General features: G+C 40.7%; 1 protein-coding gene across 4 annotated transcripts in view; it reads right to left on the bottom strand.

The window, feature by feature from the left end:
• LOC133275458 (glypican-5-like) overlaps positions 1 to 18,302 on the bottom strand; it is a 382,437-nt gene that overhangs the window by 205,455 nt on the left and 158,680 nt on the right. For all 4 annotated transcript variants that reach the window (XM_061465424.1, XM_061465425.1, XM_061465423.1 and 1 more), the window contains one exon: positions 17,452 to 17,577. In XM_061465424.1, the coding sequence (XP_061321408.1) occupies positions 17,452 to 17,577 (126 nt within the window). The remainder of the gene's footprint in view (positions 1 to 17,451; positions 17,578 to 18,302) is intronic.

Raw genomic sequence — 18,302 nt, forward strand, 5'->3', positions numbered from 1 at the left:
ACCTGAATTTTCATCAGCAACTAAGTCAATGCTCAAGTCCTGGCTACAATGCTGTGAATAGCAGTGTCTAATGTTGTGTCGATTAAGAAAGGCACATGCCGTTTAGTTTCAATAGCAGTGTATTATCAGCATTGCATAACTAAAAGGTCTGTTTTCATTGTTAAAGGTAACAATGAAGTTTCACACTCCCACTCTATCTTCTAATCAGTTACCTGAATTATTTGAAATCCTTTCTCTTGTATGAATGTACTACTAGCATCATCTAGCATTATTGACACAAGTACTGTGATGTGAAGGAACAACTTAAGCTTCATTGCTATTAATTCTGCTACACAGAAAAACTAAAAATTATTAATACAATACGAGCAATTTGATTAATCAAAAAGCACTGATTTTCACATAGAATTTTCTGTAAATACTTAGAAACCACATACACAAATTATCATTGTAGAAACTGAATACAGTTTTATTTTTAAGCTGGATCAAATCCTATTACCTAATGCAGGCCCTTAAATAGAGATCTTCTATTGACTCTGTAAATTATTCACATTGGCCTGTGAGGATGCAACTCAAAAACAGCTTCCTATTAGAAAGGAACTTTGTTATGTTCCAGGTCTGCTTGCAATTAGCAGTTCTTTGTAGGCAACAAGATGGTTTAGGTCCATTGCCAAATCTCAATGTGTGGTCATGCCATAAAACTGCCTAACTCGATGCACTTGGAATTCTCAAGATAGTTCATTTTCCAAAGCACTTGCCTGATTCAAACCTATGTATTTAATTTAATATGTATGTACAAAACACACATTACATTGGTCCCAATTCTTCTTCATTTTTAGATCTGTTCAACTTAATTCAATTCACATTTAAGTTCTTGGCATGTAAGCACCAGTTTTGCTCAGTGCTAATTTCACCACAAGTTATGAAAGGCTATAAACCGCTTAACTCACAGCTTCAATTCAAGCAACACCCAGCAACATATGCATTCCAGTGGTTGCTAACTGACTTTGGAAGGGCTCACCTAGTATTACTTATCACCATTATCTTACAATTGCAGAACACTTTCCAGAAGTTTTATCACTGATTTCAATTTCTGCCAATAAGTTTCAAAGCTCTGGCTATCCAGTAAGTTATTTGAGCATGAATATTATGATGGATAACCTGAGATGCAGGCTGCTCACCCAAATGGTATGATGTTTGTGCTCCCCATAACCTTTAAGAAACAAGTGTAATGGCTAGTGAGTAAGAAATGCCAACGTTCCCAAACACGCTTGCCTGTTTATGCACTCCAGTGCTTGTAAAATCAGAGCTCCCCAAGGCTGTATCATGCTCAGCTCAAACAGCTGCTCTCATTGTTTTTCAGCACTTGGGCAGCTGTAGTTTTCTTCATGTCAGTCCTGGTGGGCTGATGACCACGTAAGTGATACCACACTCAACAACTGCCTGAGAGACAGAAACTGTAAGGCAACAGGGAATGCTGTAAGGAAGGCTGCTTAGAGATCGGTCTGGGAAAGTTTTCAAATTGTTTTGTGGATCAGCAAAGAAATGGGAATAACAGTTTCATAAACCAAGCTGTCTGGTGGTGGAGAAAGCGTATCTAATTAGTGCCCCTCCACTTAAATCATCTAAAAGCTATTGTATTGCATCCAACAAGGAAAATCAGGTACAAACATATCCTGTCTCACTCAACATCTTTTCAATAATGTTGCTACCTTCTTCACATTTTGATTCCTTTTCATGACCTGTGCAATCCATCAAAATAGGCAATACTTGTAATTGGGGCACGCATGCAGTAAGTTGATGGATGTAGCTTGTGACATGGCTACTGACTGCCTCTACAGCAAGCCAAATAATCCACTGGGGGCCAAGAGAAGCCTAGTATCTTTGGGTCAGAGCCATGAAAAAGACACACAATAGTTCTCAGTCCATTCTGTTTCCAGCTCATTCCATCTCCCCATACATTCTGATAAAAATTTCATGGGCAGTTGCCCAAACATGCTTTAAAATGAAAAGAAAAAATACTGAATGTTAGATGACATTGTCAACATGACACTGTCCCACACGACATCCTTGTCTCTAAATTGGAGAGACATCAATTTGATGGATGGACCACTCGGTGGATAAAGAACTGGCTGGGTGGCCGCACACAAGGGTCGTGGTCAATGGCTCAATGTCCGGCTGGAGACCAGTAACGAGTGCTGTCCCTCAGGGATCAGTGTTGGGACCGGTCTTGTTCAACATCTTTGTCGCTGACATGGACAGTGGGATTGAGTGCGCCCTCAGCAAGTTTGCCGATGACACCAAGCTGTGTGGTTTGGTTTTGATACCCTGGAGGGAAGGAATGCCATCCAGAGGGACCTCGACACGCTTGTGAGGTGGGCTGATGCCAACCTCATGAAGTTTAACCATGCCAAGTGCAAGGTCCTACACCTGGGTCGGAGCAATCCCAGGCACAGCTACAGGCTGGGCAGAGAAGAGACTCAGAGCAGCCCCGCGGAGAAGGACTTGGGGGTGCTGGTCAATGAGAAAACGAACATGAGCCGGCTTCAGTGTGCGCTTGCAGCCCAGAAAGCCAACCGTATCCTGGGCTGCATCAAAAGGAGCGTGACCAGCAGGTCGAAGGATGTGATCCTGCCCTTTACTTTGCTCTCGTGAGACCTCACCTGGAGTATTGTGTGCAGTTCTGGTGTCCTCAACATAAAAAGGACATGGAACTGTTGGAACCAGTCCAGAGGAGGGCCACGAGGATGATCAGGGGACTGGAGCGCCTCCCGTACGAAGACAGGCTGAGGAAGTTGGGGCTGTTCAGCCTGGAGAAGAGAAGGCTGCGTGGAGACCTCATAGAAGCCTTCCAGTATCTGAAGGGGGCCTATAGGGATGCTGGGGAGGGACTCTTCATTAGGGACTGTAGTGACAGGACAAGGGGTAACAGGTTAAAACTTAAACAGGGGAAGTCTAGATTGGATATAAGGAGGAAATTGTTTCCTGTTAGGGTGGTGAGGCACTGGAATAGGTTGCCCAGGGAGGTTGTGAATGCTCCATCCTTGGCAGTGCTCAAGACCAGGTTGGACGAAGCCTTGGGTGACATGGTTTAGTGTGAGGTGTCCCTGCCCATGGCAGGGGGCTTGGAACTTGATCTTAAGGTCCTTTCCAACCCTAACTATTCTATGATTCTATGATACACAACTTTTTACAACATTACCCAGTGAATAATACACAGCTAAGCTAAGGCAAAAGACTAGGAATTGGCAGAGAGCTGTTCTGCCAGTTGTGCTGCAGATATTCAGACTGGATGTGGTTCTGGGCAATCTGATCTAGTTGAAGGTATCCCTGCTTATTGCATGGGGGTTGGACTAGATGTGCCTTGAAAGCCCCTTCCAAACTAAACCATTCTATGTTTCAGCATGATTCTGGATGCATTGGTTAACACACTGTATCTTGGTTAGCTGTTTCTGGAAATTTGCTTTATCTTGGCTTCTCTGTGTAGAAAGTAAATATTTTAGTGGTGCAAGTGCCCCTTGTTCCATACCCATGAGAAACTAGGACAGCTGATCTTGCTTTGGCCAGTAGCAGCTCTTACCGTAGGAGCACAGTATCACAGCCAGTAAACAAGCTGGCTTTTTACAGATGCCTCCCATTGAGTTCAAACTGTATGGGAACACCTAAATCCCCTACAGCAACAGCTGGTGTTCCCAAACTTGCCAGGTCCAAAAGCAACGGTGAAAAGAGGAAAATAACACAAAACAACTCCTATTCCTTTCTGTTGATATGTGCTGTTTTGCACAACACTAATGACTCTACCCTTAATAAACCAGTATTAGAGTTCATAAAGTTTACTGTTCCTGGAGGACTTCTTTTCCCCTAAAGTTTTTGCTGTGAATTAAACCTTTAATGTAATCATGCTGGCTACCTATATCAGGAGGGTTTTGTGGGAGACATTTAATACATAGCCGTTCACCTGTCATTTTAGGGCAAGCTATTACATTTTGAAATCTAGTGGAAAGGCTTTCCACACATGATTCATTACTTATAAAGGAATAACAAAGGAACTCAAGAGAATACTTTATTAAATGGAGTTCCAAGAGCTAAAAAATAATGGATTAAACACAGCTACAGCCCAACAAATTTTGTAAGTAAACCTGAACTGCAATTGCAATTGCAAAAGCCTGCTTAGTGAATGTAAAAAAATAGATAAATATCACTTTATTCCTTTATCTTCAGGAAGAAAAATGAGACAGACAAGCCCTGTAGAATCAGCTACAAAGCATTTACCCAGTGGTTTGGATCAGCAAAAGCTACATTAGTTCCACACAGTTTAAATAAGCAAGTTTTAAAACTTGACTTCCATCTGAATTCTGTATTTTAATAAACCCAGTTGCAGTGGCAGCAATGACAATGCAGCCCTGGCCGGTGGGTACCAGGCACTGATTCCTGGTACAGCACCAACACAGGTGGTGGAAAACACCAGGCATAAACATTCTTCCCATGAAGCCTTCAGCTCTTAGCTGAAGCCTCAGCTGGAAGGGGTTCAGGAGGAGCTGGGGTTGGGACCAAGAAAAACATGGCGGTTTCTCAAAGGAATGCAGAGCTTTCACTTGAAATACACCCTACCCTGTTCCTGACAAATGCCTTTGTAGCAGGATGGGAGCAGTTCTTTCCCCAAAGCAATCAGAGATTATCCGTGGTCACGCAAAACTGAAATAGAACTTACAGCTTGAAGCCTAGAAAGATGAGTCTCTGCAAAGTTTTTCATTAACTGAAGAATCCATTCCTCCAGGTGAGAGCTTTGCTGTACCTGTAGCATGGATTGTTTCAATTCAGTGGTTCAGGAGGGCTGTGCTTTTGGAATTATTGTGCTAGGAATCAAACACCCATAAAGGTAAGGGCATTCTTTTCCCTCTAAAAAGTCTGATTTGCTCCAGTTCTGACTCTGGGACACCAATGACAGCAATAACACACATCACGCCTTTGCAGAATCCTGCCAGCTCTCATATGCTTCGCAGTTGGAATGGTATTCAACTTCTTAGCCCTAAAACGTCAACGACGTGATCACTGCCATTTCACAGCAACTTCAGAGGTTACCAAAACCTCCTTTGGGTTTCCTAACACCTGCAAACTCTGAAGTTGGTCTTTAGGGAGCAAGGTGACACTTTGACACATGCCTTATGTTTTCCACTGATGTGGGGTAAGATCCAGATCTTTGTTTCACATCTGAACTGTCTTCCCAAACATACCGTAAAGGTACTACTGTCATCTATTCTCCTTTAAGTGACCAAAGCAGCATTATCATCACTACAATGAATTATTCACATTAGAGAAACTTGGCTTCAGTTCTCTGAATGGCCATTTTCTTCTCTAGCAAAAAAAACATCATCCATTCCTACCCCTTAGATGATTATGATCTAAAAAAACATGGAGACAGAGAGGTGGAAGAAGTATTAGCAGGAAGATGTAAAAACAGATTTGAAATGACTGTGTTTAGCATGATAATTGGCACTCCTGGTCACTTAATGATTTTGCCAGTTGTGTTAGTGCCTTAACAATTCCTGTATCAGCAAGACAAAAAAACCCACATGGTTTCTGAGCCATAGGAAATTCTATCTCCCTCACTACATCAAGTGTGATCCAAACCTCCAAATTTTTCAAACTCAATCCTGAGCTGCAGCTCTGAAAAGGGGAAACACCACCTGTGTTAAACCTGCCGAAAGACAAGCTTAGGACCCTTTCGTTTTTGCTGTCCACACTCTTGACATGTTGGCTGTCTGGCTTTGGTTTGGAGCAACCAGTTGGTTCCTCAGTTGGCAGAACTTGAGCACAGGGCACTACTTACTCTACAGTCTATATGAACATTCCTACCTCAGCCCCTGAGCTCTATGAACACTTGGCACACTTGGCCACAGCAGTGAGACAGGGATTTGGTCCAGCTGGCATGCCAAGGTTTTGGAGCATCCTTATGCCGAAGCTGGACCAGAGCCTGTTTGGGAGGAGGCACGCTCCAGGGTTTAGCACTGCACCATACCATGGATTTGGCTGCTGACTCCATAGTATATCACGTACAGTATATAAGGCTCAGTTAAGTCAGGAGACATTATGTTTCTAACTAAAAGCATTGCTGAGGAGATCTCTCTGTGAGGCAAGGATATCATTAACACAGTAAGGGCTTAAAATGAGAAACTTTTCAGAGTCTGCATATTATCTGCATTTCTCTGACATTTATGCCTGTCCTCTGCTAAAGGCTTAGGAAAAACTACCAGAGAAATCCTCTGCCTTCTGAGACTGAAAGCATTGCTCCAGGAACCCTTTATAATCAAGTGGAATGCATATTTTATTCATTTACTTTTAGGATACTTCCTAAAACTTCACTAACTGACCTGAGGAAAGCCTCAAAGTAGGAGTTAGTGTGACCCTGACATTAACGTGCCCATCTGAGTAAAAGCAGAAACTAGTGAAGGAAAGAATTGGTTGTACAGTCTGTAAGTGCTCCAGAGCATGACACATCCAATATTATGCAGAGAGTATTCTGAGGCAGTGGCTTAATCCTATGGAATTAAAAGTAAGAACATATTTTGGGCTTTCTTACTACCCTTCCATCAAAGCCCACACTGTCTTTATTCCCTCATAAATCCATGTTTCTTTCTGTAGCTGTATGTAAACTGACAACCCTCAACCACCTGCTTTAAAAAGCAATCACAACAAAGGTCAGTGAAAGTACACGGCAGGCAGGGGAAAGTATACAGCAGGGAAAGCTACAGCAAGATGGTTTTATATCAATAAAAGAGAGATTGTGGAATAAACAACATATAAATTAAACTGATTTTAAACAATATGTAACATTTGACAAACTGTGTCTACTCATCTGATCTGCTGCTTACAGGCAAATCTGCCTCTGACCACAAGAGTTGGCTCTGAATACTACTGTCATCAGCAAACATGCTTAGAGAACTGTGTTTTATTGGGAAGTCAGTTTCTGGGATAGAACTAGACTGCAATGTTTTGGAGTTTTGTTTGTTTGGTTTTGCTTTGTTTTTATTTAGTTTGGGTTTTGTTTGTGGTGGTTTTTGTTTGGTTGGTTGGCTTTTTATTCTGCCAAAAGTTCACCTGTTCTGTGTTATTAAAACACAAAACCTTACATACCCACTTGTGAGATTTATACCGCAGCTACTCACATTGCAACCAAGTATCTGAGCCACAGAGCTACACAACAACCTCTTCTACTTTCATAGAATCATAGAATTGTTTAGGTTGGAAAAGACCTGCAAGATCGTCAAGTCCAACCAAGCCTGTTCCAATGCCTGATTGCCCTCTCAGTGAAGAAATCGTTCCTAATATCCGGTCTAAACCTCCCGTCACAACTTGAGGCCGTTTCCTACTGTCCCATCACTTGTTCCTTGGGAGCAGAGATCAACCACCTCTTGGCTCCATCCTCCTGTCAGGCAGTTGTAGGGAGCAATAAGGTCCCTCCTGAGCCTTCTCTTCTCCAGACTAAAGCCCCCCACATCCCTCAGCCATTCCTCATGACACTTGTGCCCCAGGCCCTGCACCAGCTTCATTTTCACTGGCATGTTATGTTTTGCCACTTACACACAGAGTAGGTTCAATAGGAGAGAATGACATATCCCCCCTGCCCCAGCATAACAGGTTTCTTGGAGATTTAGGTGACTCTTCAGCATTACATGCTACAACCCAGATTCTTTTTTTTTTCTTTCATTTTGAGGAATCAACATCTTCCAATGCAAACCAATTCAACAAAAGAAAAATGCCTGTCCAGCTCTATCTTTGGATTCTACCCCACCTTACTACAGGTTATTTCTCTAAGAAGTTGCTTGCAGCTGGATATGTGAAGTCATTTGTGCGTTATCCTAGACCAAAGATATTTTGCCAGCATCTACCTCAAGCCTACACAGGGAAAGGAAACCAGCAAGAAGGAGATAATTTTATATTTGTTGACATTCAGGTTTGAAGACTTCTAACCCATCCTTTAGAAACAGAGTACCTGTAACATAAACAAAACCCACATGAAGGCCTAATTTACCTTCATGACAATTTACAGTAAGATCATTCTAGCACAGTTAACACCCAGATCAAACCACTGAGTATATTTAGTTCAACATTGAATCATGTGCCCACACACAGAACAATTCTACTGACCTCTAGGAGATCACCCAAGTTGTTACTGCTGAGCTTTTGATGAAATGGGGTGCTGATGGAGGCCATAAATGCAAGTACCACAAGCTCTGCACAGAAAGGCTTTGGGATATCAGAACAGTCGTGTGTATGTGTGTGAGAAACTATTGTCTGCTATGACTAACAGATAATTGAGTATTTGAACAAGGCACCAAGGTGAGAGGAGGGCATATAACTGATATTTTGAAGAGCAGAATTCTAGTCCACTAGCTCTAGGCTAAAATAGGATTTTCTTTTTCTTGCTGATATTACTGTATTACACACCCATTGCAAATGAAAGAAAATGAATTTGACTTCTATATGGGAAGAAGCATTGGCTAAAACAAACTGAAGGATCAGGTAAGAGTTTCACTTTCTACCTTTTCAATGGGACTTTGTGACCTTTCCTAATAGGAATGAGTAGAGCGTCACTACGTTGGACTTTGCACGAGAAAATAAGCTTTATCTTGGATGTTTTCCATAGACTTCAACCATGGCTGGGTTGTTTTTTTTAGAACAGTTTCAATGACTGGCGCACTACCACATTATTACTTTACTATTTCAATTGGAAAGTTTCAGTTTTCTGACTAAATAAGGGCTGTTCTTTACTTCTTCTGAAGAAAAGAAATAGAAAAAAGAACATACAAAAGAAAGAGCACCTGATCAGCATTCTTTCTTACTACCCTTCAATAAAGAACAGCCCAAAGATGCCAAAATGAGAGATACTATGAAAGTATCAAATGAGTCCCTGCCAGACATTGCATGTGCAAAATACTGCCCCACTGAAGTGAGCTAGATGACTGCATGACAAGATTTATTCTTCCATGTATTCTGCTCAAAGCCCTGCCCCACAGAACATTTAAATCAAAAGGATAAAGTAGTTGAGTAGACACCAAATACACAAGTGTCCTCTATGAAAATTTGAAACATTGCAGGGGGCTGGATTAGATGACCTTTGAAGGTCCCTTCCAACACAAACTATTCTACTTTTCTAAAATTAATTATTTGTATTCAATTCCCTGAACCTAAGAGAAAATGCTTAAAGCTAAAGTGTGAAAAAAAAGAAATCCTGAGAAGTTAAATCTCTATTTGTATTCACACACATATTCTTCAAATACTGACTTGAGCCATCAGCATAAAGTACCTAGACATATGGCAGTATTAGGTAAGAATGAGAAAGCCTGCTATTAACACTCCAAGGTGAGAGTGTGATTATACGAAAGGACTGTTTCCAACGAGCAGGTCGTACTTAATTAGCAATGGGCATGGAATGACCATGAAATCAATCCAGAAAACCACATTCCCCACATCAGCATGATTTGTTATGAACAGTATCCGTGCAAAGAAACACAGCTAACACACCATTTTAAGACAAAAAGCAGAAAACTAGAGCTTTAAAAACAAGCCTGCTGCCTACCAGGAGACCAGGCACAACATGCACTAAGTTAAGTAACAACATTGCAGTCATCCACAGCCAAATCTGAGGGAACTGAGGACCACAAATCATTCTATCAGACTTCATAAACAGACCTTGGGTGAGCAGTTACTTAAGTGTTGAATCAAGCTTCTTCTGCTCTTTTTGTGAAAACCCTACATGCTTGCTTCTGCCTTTCTCTGTCTCTCTTATTTCTGTACCTTAGCACAAAACTACTGACTCACATTAGCTTCTCATCTGTAGTTAGTGCTGGATAATTCAACATGTTGCTCCTTTTTGGTGTCAAATTTTCTCCCAAAAGCTGGAACAGACTTACGTGTAATGAAATGTCTAAACTGAGATCAACCTATTAATAGTTTCCAGGACAGAAATCCTTAAAATTGTCTTTCCTTGATCACTGCATAAAAACACGCGCAAAGCAGACAGATAACAACAACAACAACAAAAAAATCAAGTCTTTAAGCATACAGATTTATCAGTTTAAATTACAAAGATCAGCAGAGATGACAAAAGGTCTGTCACAGGTATTCAGGAGTTAGCTATTGCGTATAAACATCATTGACTTTGTCACTTGTCTTCACCCAATTTCAGTGTGGGTTATAGTAAAGACATGTTTTGACCTTTTTTAGATTTATGGTGAAGGAGGGAAGGGACTTAAAGAGTCTATATTCCTACTAGAAAGCCTCACCAGAAGACATGATTTCTGGTTAACACCATTAGCCATTTCTTACATTTCTGACCACACTAATAAATCTTTCCTTAAAAATGGAAACTAGATTCCATATTTGCAACTCCAAACATTAATTTTCAGAAGTCATACAATCCAGAAGCAAATAATACTTTCCTCATTTAGTCAGGATTCTATTACTTAAGAGAAAATCCTTAAGTAAATGAACTCCACAAGAAGCAGTTTTAATACAATGCTGCAGACGTGTATTGGCACACATGCAATCATTTCTTCCCTCCAGTGGCTGTTTTGCACAATGGAGGGGAAGAGAAGGGAGGGCTTGCTACTAAAAGTAATTATGTTCTCTTGTAAAGTTTCTTTTATAGTGTAAGAGAAAAGTTATGTATAAATGTAGTGTGTAAAACAATACCTGTTTTCAGCATATGGCTTTGATCCAGCTTGTGTTGTTGCTCATATCCAAACTGCCTAGAATCCCAGACCGGTTTGGGTTGGAAGGGACCTTAAAGCTCATCCAGTTCCAACCCCCCTGCCACAGGCAGGGACACCTTCCACTAGAGCAGGTTGCTCCAAGCCCCATCCAACCTGGCCTCGAGCACAGCCAGGGACGGGGCAGCCACAGCTTCTCTGGGCAGCCTGTGCTAACACCTCAGCACCCTCACAGGGAAGAATGTCTTTCCTAATGTCTAATCTAAAACTGCATGCATACTCCACAGCAAAAACTGAACTCACAAAATTACACCAACTCATTGCAGCATCAGAATTGCCAATGGTGCTTTAGGACAATCTTTCATTTTTAGAAAGTCCTGTCTCGAATTCAGAAGATCTCAGGATTCACAATACACAGTACAGGGACTGTGGAACATGTTCTTTCTGATCTTGATAGCCCTTCTTGAGCAGAAAAGGTACCTTACTCACAAGTAGGAGGGGACACATTTGGGTATTTCCTGACCATTTACTTTCAGGTATGTATTCTGGTTCTATTATCACAGCACTGCAGAAGGTCCCAAGAGGATAATGGAGGTCCTTTTGACTGAACAGAAAGCTGGGGCTGAAAGCTTGGACCTGACAGCTTAGTCTTGTGAAATATTAGAAAGGGTCCTTGACTGAAAGCGTAAATATATCTTCCCAGTTTGTGGAGAAAATAACTACTGTGTTAATCAATGATAACCTATAACGTAATGTCAACAGCTGGAGAAGTCTAGTCACAGGTAACAGAAGACATTCATCCCTTCCTGTTGTCCCTGTGGTCAAAAAGCATTTACACCACTGAAATTCGTTAGGTGCATTTTCACAAGTAGGAAGCAGTTCTCCTCATTCCATTTTCCCCTACTAAGTGTTTTAGTTAAGAGTAAAACTGTCATCAAATAAACACAGCTAGCGAGTTCTCTGCTAGCTGTATACTGACACTGTTACATGTCTGTTCATTGTTAGAAAGACAGTCCACTCCCCTCTCTCATGTGATTAAAGATGTAACAGCTCATCATTTTTATAGAGCTAGAACTAGCTGCAGAAGAGTAATCTAACCACAGGATCCTATGCAGGGGTAATCTCAGATCACCACAGAAGACATTCCTTTCTACATACGTATATTCTCATAACCCCCAGGAGATGCTTTAGTGATGCCTTTCTGGCAGTAAATACATAATTCCTTCAAATTAGTATCAGTTTACTGTGTTGGCCCCTGTGATCTTGCAGGCAAAAAAAATTCTAGGCATTATACGGCATTTTAATAACTCCTGCAGGTTGAACACAGCTTGTTGTTTGAATGTGTGCTTCAATTTCATGAGAAATCACGTGATACAGGTTATATACATACAAAACACCCACTGCTAACCAATTACTGTGCTATTTGCTAGTACTAGTGAATTGCAATGGAACAGCTTCACTTTCACAGTCATTTGGACCATATTTTCTGTTCATCGCTGAAACCCACCTAACATCTTTTCAAGAAATCCTCTCTAAAACTAAACTGAAATGGAATTTATTCCTATTAGAAACAAGAAGTATTCTACCCTTATTGAGGCATTTATTTCTTATATTCCTATGTTTTCTTAGTTTAATATATTTTGCTTGTAAGCATCTTTTTAAAACTGGTGCAGTCCTCTGTGGTGGCACTATTCATACTGCAAGTATTTTATCTAAGTATTACAGGTTAGTGATGGGGTGTAAGAACATTCTTATCTCATCCTGCGCATGGTGTTTTGCATTTATAATATAATTGCTTCTTTCCATCATCAGTGAAGTCTCTCACCTTGTAAAAACAGAAAATAATGCAGGTTGCTGTCTCTCTAAATGCATCTGACAGCCATTAAGAGTCTGCTAAGCACTGCCACTTCTTAGTTTGCAGTCAGCGTGGCCTTCAAGAGCTTCAGGCTTGCAAATGGTGAGAGGACAAGAAACAACAGATAAAATTTGAAATTAGAGAGGTTCTAACTGGATATAAGGGAAAACTTCTGCACCATGAGGACAATCCAGAAGCGGAACAAGTAGCAGCTCATGCTGTCCCCATCACTGGAGGTTTTTCAAGATCATACTGGATAAAGCAGTCAGGAACCTGATACGATCTCATCGCAGCTCCAGCTTTGAGCAGGAAGTTGCACCAGAGACCTCCTGAGCTCCCTTCCAAGCTAAAGGCAGCTATGGATCTCAGAATATATATATTTTAATTCATGGGACTGCACCATTGTAAATTTACAAAATGCCCCCAAATAAAGCAGGAGAGTAGAATCAGTGCTTACTGGCTTTTCCATCTTCTTCCTGATTATTCCCAAAGCTCTAATTCTAGAAACTTCCTTCTTGGCAACTAAGCATAAATCCAGAGTATTCCACAGAAATGAATAAAGTCTCCATGCCTTTCCTGCAGTGCTACTGCTGGTAGAGATCATAGAATCATAGAATAGTTTGGGTTGGAAGGAAACTTCAAAGGTCATCTAGTCCAACCCCCCTGCAATGAGCAGGGACACCTTTAACTAGATCAGGGTGAACAGAACCACATCCAGACTGGCCTGACTGGTCTTTGCTGCTTGATGGTGGGAGCTCTAGAATGGGATATCTCAGTAAAGATTACTCCAATCAACTCAGCACCTCCTTAGTCCAGAGATGCTGGAAGGACAGTTAAGACTACTCCCACTACCTCATGTTTACACAGCTGACCTCCACATACCTCCTGCCTACACTACTTAATTGATCTCCCTACAACTCTTCCCCTTTCCTTCATATTTTTTGGCCTGGCATTGGCCCTGCATTACTTACAAAGCCAGTTTTGATCCATCCATCTCAATCTGACCAAACTCATAGGGATACATATTGTAGAGCAGATAAAGTGTGTCTGTTTATAACAGAAAGGTAAACAGTTTTGAGATTAAATTCTTCTGTCTTCACTTCCACAAAACATCTGATTTTCAGTGACCAAAAATGCAGGATTTATTTTCCCATTTGACAAAAGTGACCTGGGAGAACAGGGCTCAGTACTGTCCTTTGCTGCTGTTTAAATGATTTTCCTTCATGAGCATGGAAGAGACCAGTTCAGAGAGCAGAACACAAAATCCCCCAACACCTGAAGTAGCCCAGACAAAGTGAATATTCTTCTCTTGGTCAGCCTAAGCCCAGGTTTTTGCTCCTTCATGTGAAAGTGCAAGATTTACCTACTGCAAATTATCACATTCAATCTTTAATACATCAGACCTGCATGTACAAATAACACTTAAATATTCTCAGAGCGGCCATTGTTCATTTTACAAGACAGACATTAGAAGAACATGGGGCAAATTCAGACCTGTGTCATCAAGTTTGAGGCCATCAGGAGGCTTTATTCACAAACAGTTGCCTAGCAGCAGACCTAAATAAGAAAAATACTGAGCTATCTTCATCTTTGGTTCAGTTTCTGTGGTCAGTTCTACTGCTCCAAGTATTCACCATAACCTAGGCCAGCAGCCTATATTTCAGACAGCATCAATGTGGAAGTAAATGGTTTCAACTCTGTTTTCATTAATATTGCCTACTTTTTGCTCTTGTCCTAGTACAACTTGCTTGTTACTGCAAGAAGTAAATCCCCAAACTGGGGTGCTCTGGCCACATGATAAGTTTACATGTAGTGAGGGGTAGCTATTAACCATTGTCACCTCTCCTTCCTATGGCCAACTGGGGCTGTACAGGAGGTCATTAGCAGCCTTACTAACATTTAGCTGGTTGCATGACAATGAGCTTTAACACTTACTCCTCAAGCACCCTGACAGAAGGATACAGAGGATTCCATTCAAAGCCACGCAGGGTTCTGCATCATTCTAAAGGGTAAGCTTGGGCAAATTTGTATCTGAAACAGTCACTTCCAACCTAGAGTATTTAGTTTATTCTATAGGATTTAAAACAAACAAGAAAAACTCCACCAAAACCTCCCTACACCAACAAAAACATTGCAAGCCCTGGAAAATACCCTAAAACCCCAAAAACATTGCAAAAAAATATAGTATTTTACAACATACAGTATCTCCAGAAACTGTTTACACTGATGGCACAAGTGTAATAGAAGCTAAATGCTTTTTAAGTATGCTAAGGCTAAATAATTATCTCTGTCTTCCATATCCAGATGGCTGCTTGCTGGAGCCTAAGGAAAGGAGGAAAGGGACAATAAAAGTGCTAAACTCATAAAAATTGGAAGTCTCTAAAGGAAAACATTTTGAGAACAAGAATTCACTGTGATTTGCCACTTCCTTTCTCAGCCAGCTTGCACAGGCCCTGGGAGCCTAACAACCCACGACATGATTGTGCTCAAGCCTGTGGACAGGTGTCACCTAATACCTCCACTTCACACAAAATCCCAAGAAAAACAAGTGAAGTACAAAAGGAGAGAAGGAAGGACAAGAAGTGTGAGATCTTACTGGGCTTTACAAAACCTCTTTCTCTTATATTCCCAGTCATCTGGTTTAAAAGCCTTTCTTACACGCAATTTTTTTGACCCCAAAATATTACCTCTGAAATTTCCTGAGAAAGTGATTCCGATCTAAAAACCAGCTGCTGTAAACAAATTTCCTTCCCCATCAAGTCAGGGTCAAACCTGTAGACTTCAGTGATATGAACATAGGTTTACTACCTTTTAACCCCTCATAGCAGTATGAAACCAAGGCAGATTTGGAGAAATAAGAAGGAAGACTTTAGCCTGTGTTAAGTGCTTTAATGCAATACCAGTCCCAGAGTCTGCCACACTCACAGAAACCCATTCCAGGTAAAATCTACCCATACACACTCCTAAAGAGACACACTGGAAATAATGGTGGAATCTCTACCTGTACAATAGAAAGCTATGCTATGTCTGAGCAGCAGATTCTTTCTACTTCTTCTGCCATCATGAATACTATTTCAGATCAAGCTAACTGGCAATAAGTAAAAGACCATTTCATTTGGAAATTCAGGGAATTTCCTCTTGAAACTGAGAGGCAACACACAGGGAATTCCCTAGATTCACTTTTGCAAAGGCTTTTCTTTCCCTGCTCCAAATAAAGGTAAGTTTGATCTTCTGATCCAACTTTTATATATGGGTTCCAACTTAGAAATGGCTATAGCTCAAGGACAGATGAGAAAAAGGGTAGACAGAAGAAGCATAAATATTACATTGGCTTAAGCCATGCTTACGGATGGTCTTTGTAGTTCTAATTCCCGCAAAATAGCATAAAAAAATAAACCAATTTTGTTGGTGGTGTTGTTCAGAGAATTGATATATAAAATACATTTCTTGTTTTATTTTTGGCCAGAAAACAGCTGCCAAGCTTAACTGTGCATCCAACAATATGTTACCAGCAAAAGGGACTCTGAAATAGAAATACTGATTAGAAGTACTGATATTCTCCCCACTTCCTCTCCATTATTTTTACACTAAAAACTAATAAATGTAGTCACTGTACAGTAATATTTAGAGTACTGCTTTTTTGCCAAAATCGTCAAATATACAATTCTACAATTAATTTTAATGCCAATATATGCTGAAATATTAAATTTTATAGTCCTCTTTGAATGTGTTAAACACGTTTATATCTGAACATCTCAGATGGAATTAAGTGAAGTTATTTACACGTGACATATCTAAGCAGAGCTGTGTGGGAGTCAAAACTCCCTTTAATGGGACAGCCTATAATTGTAACATCTCTCTGCTCCACATTGGAATGATTCCCTAAGATTCAATCATGAGAATTGTTTTAAAGCAAGAAAACAGAATGACGGAACTTTATCTTTTACAACTGCTACAGACCACAAAATACACCTCAGAAAGAAACATCATGAAAGCCAACATAATCCCATGGAATATCTATGTTTAGACAAAAAGACATTTGTGGAAACCACTCACTGGCATACTTCCAAACTGCTCTCACTGCAAAAACTGATGTCTACTTTGACAGCGATTGTAACAGATACAGTTGTATTCTGAGCACCTTTATTTCTCTTCAGGGAAACATAGCCTCAAGTTATACAAGAGCAAGAGAAATGGCAGGGAGAAGTTTAGCTCATGGAGGATGCAAGTGTATTTTCAGTTTAGATTCTAAACGGTAATGGGAAAGACTGTGATAAAATACAGAAGGGGAAAAAAGTACCTGACAAACTAGAAAGATCTTTTCACCCTACAGATCTTGTAGCTGCTCTGCCAACACGAAACAGTGCATTTCTTAATGGTTACTATGTAAGAATTCCTGCAGAACAGGCTGTGGTAAGGATGCTGCTCAATTCCTAAATCAGTTGTTAATCAAAGTCTGTCAAAAAATCTGAAAAGAAATGTCAGGTCTTGTCACTGTGTTTTTCAAACGCCTTTACAGGAAGAGCTGCATATTTCATAATTATGGCCAAACACGATGTTCAGCTCTGCACTAATAAGCCCATAAAAAGCAGACTGGAAGGGACCTCCCATCAGTCACTGGGGTACTGCTTGCTAACTGAGCTTTAGAGGGCAAGATCTCTCTATAACAAAAAGAAGAGGCTCTACAAAGGCAAGAAGTGTTCCACTGTATTTAATATGGATACATAAACCTCGGCATTAACAACCTTTTATTTTAGCAAAACCCTTGCTCACTTAAGCAAAGCTTCACTGTGAAGGAGAAACTTGGCAACAGTGCCTCAGAATGCTTCTAAACCATCTGAAGGATACGAAGTCACCATTAGAGCAAACTTTTACTCGTAACTTTACCTTTCTACAACATCCTCTCCGTTCCAGCAGGTTGAGCTGTCTCTCATCACCAGGTCTCCATCACAGAGCCGTTCTGCTATAGAGGCATAAAAGGTTCGGGATCGCTTCATGTAATTGATGAACTCTCTGTAACATAGGAAGAACACATTTAACAATAGAACAGTAAACTTACAGTTTAAGCCCTCTGACAACTTAATCCTCCACAAGATTTAGAGTATAGAAGACTTATAGAATTAAGTCACCAAAGTTGATTCATTTCTATTCCTAATGTATTTCTGCTCCTACATCTCACCCAGTCTTACTTGTCCAGTCTTAATACAAATAATTACACACAAAGGGTGGCTTTAACAAATTACATTAACGCATCTCACACAAAACCTGAAAAAAAGTCTACACCTACTGCTTCTCTATAAACAGATTTAAAAAATGATGAGCAAGCATCATCCTTAAAGGAATAGGCTTTTCTCTCTTACTAGAAGTGAGTATTTCTCTATTTCTTGCAAACGCGGGAGATGAATGAAGAACATTCTCAGCAACCTCCTGGGTGGAAAAGGCTTCCAAAAGCTAACGCCCCATCACAAAACCTGCAACATGCTAGAAGCACCCCACACATGCAGCAACAATACAGGAAGTCATCTTCTTGAGAGGCAGTGGGGCTGATTCCTCCCCATCGGCACTGTCCATGTCACATTCTCATTAGAAAGAAATTTCTCTCTCATCATATCTGGTCTCTCACGTGTGAAGAGGAGGCTGTGTCTGCTGCACTGCAACCAAAAGTTGTGGCCAGTACAAACACCCCATTTCTGATCATATATGTATAGAAAAATGCCTTGTGGGCAAACTGCTGCCTC

The sequence above is a fragment of the Pezoporus flaviventris genome, unplaced genomic scaffold (genome assembly GCF_033815535.1).
Source record: "Pezoporus flaviventris isolate CSIRO_AGI_PZ_B2104156 unplaced genomic scaffold, CSIRO_AGI_Pfla_v1 ptg000040l, whole genome shotgun sequence".
Lineage (NCBI taxonomy): Eukaryota > Metazoa > Chordata > Aves > Psittaciformes > Psittacidae > Pezoporus > Pezoporus flaviventris.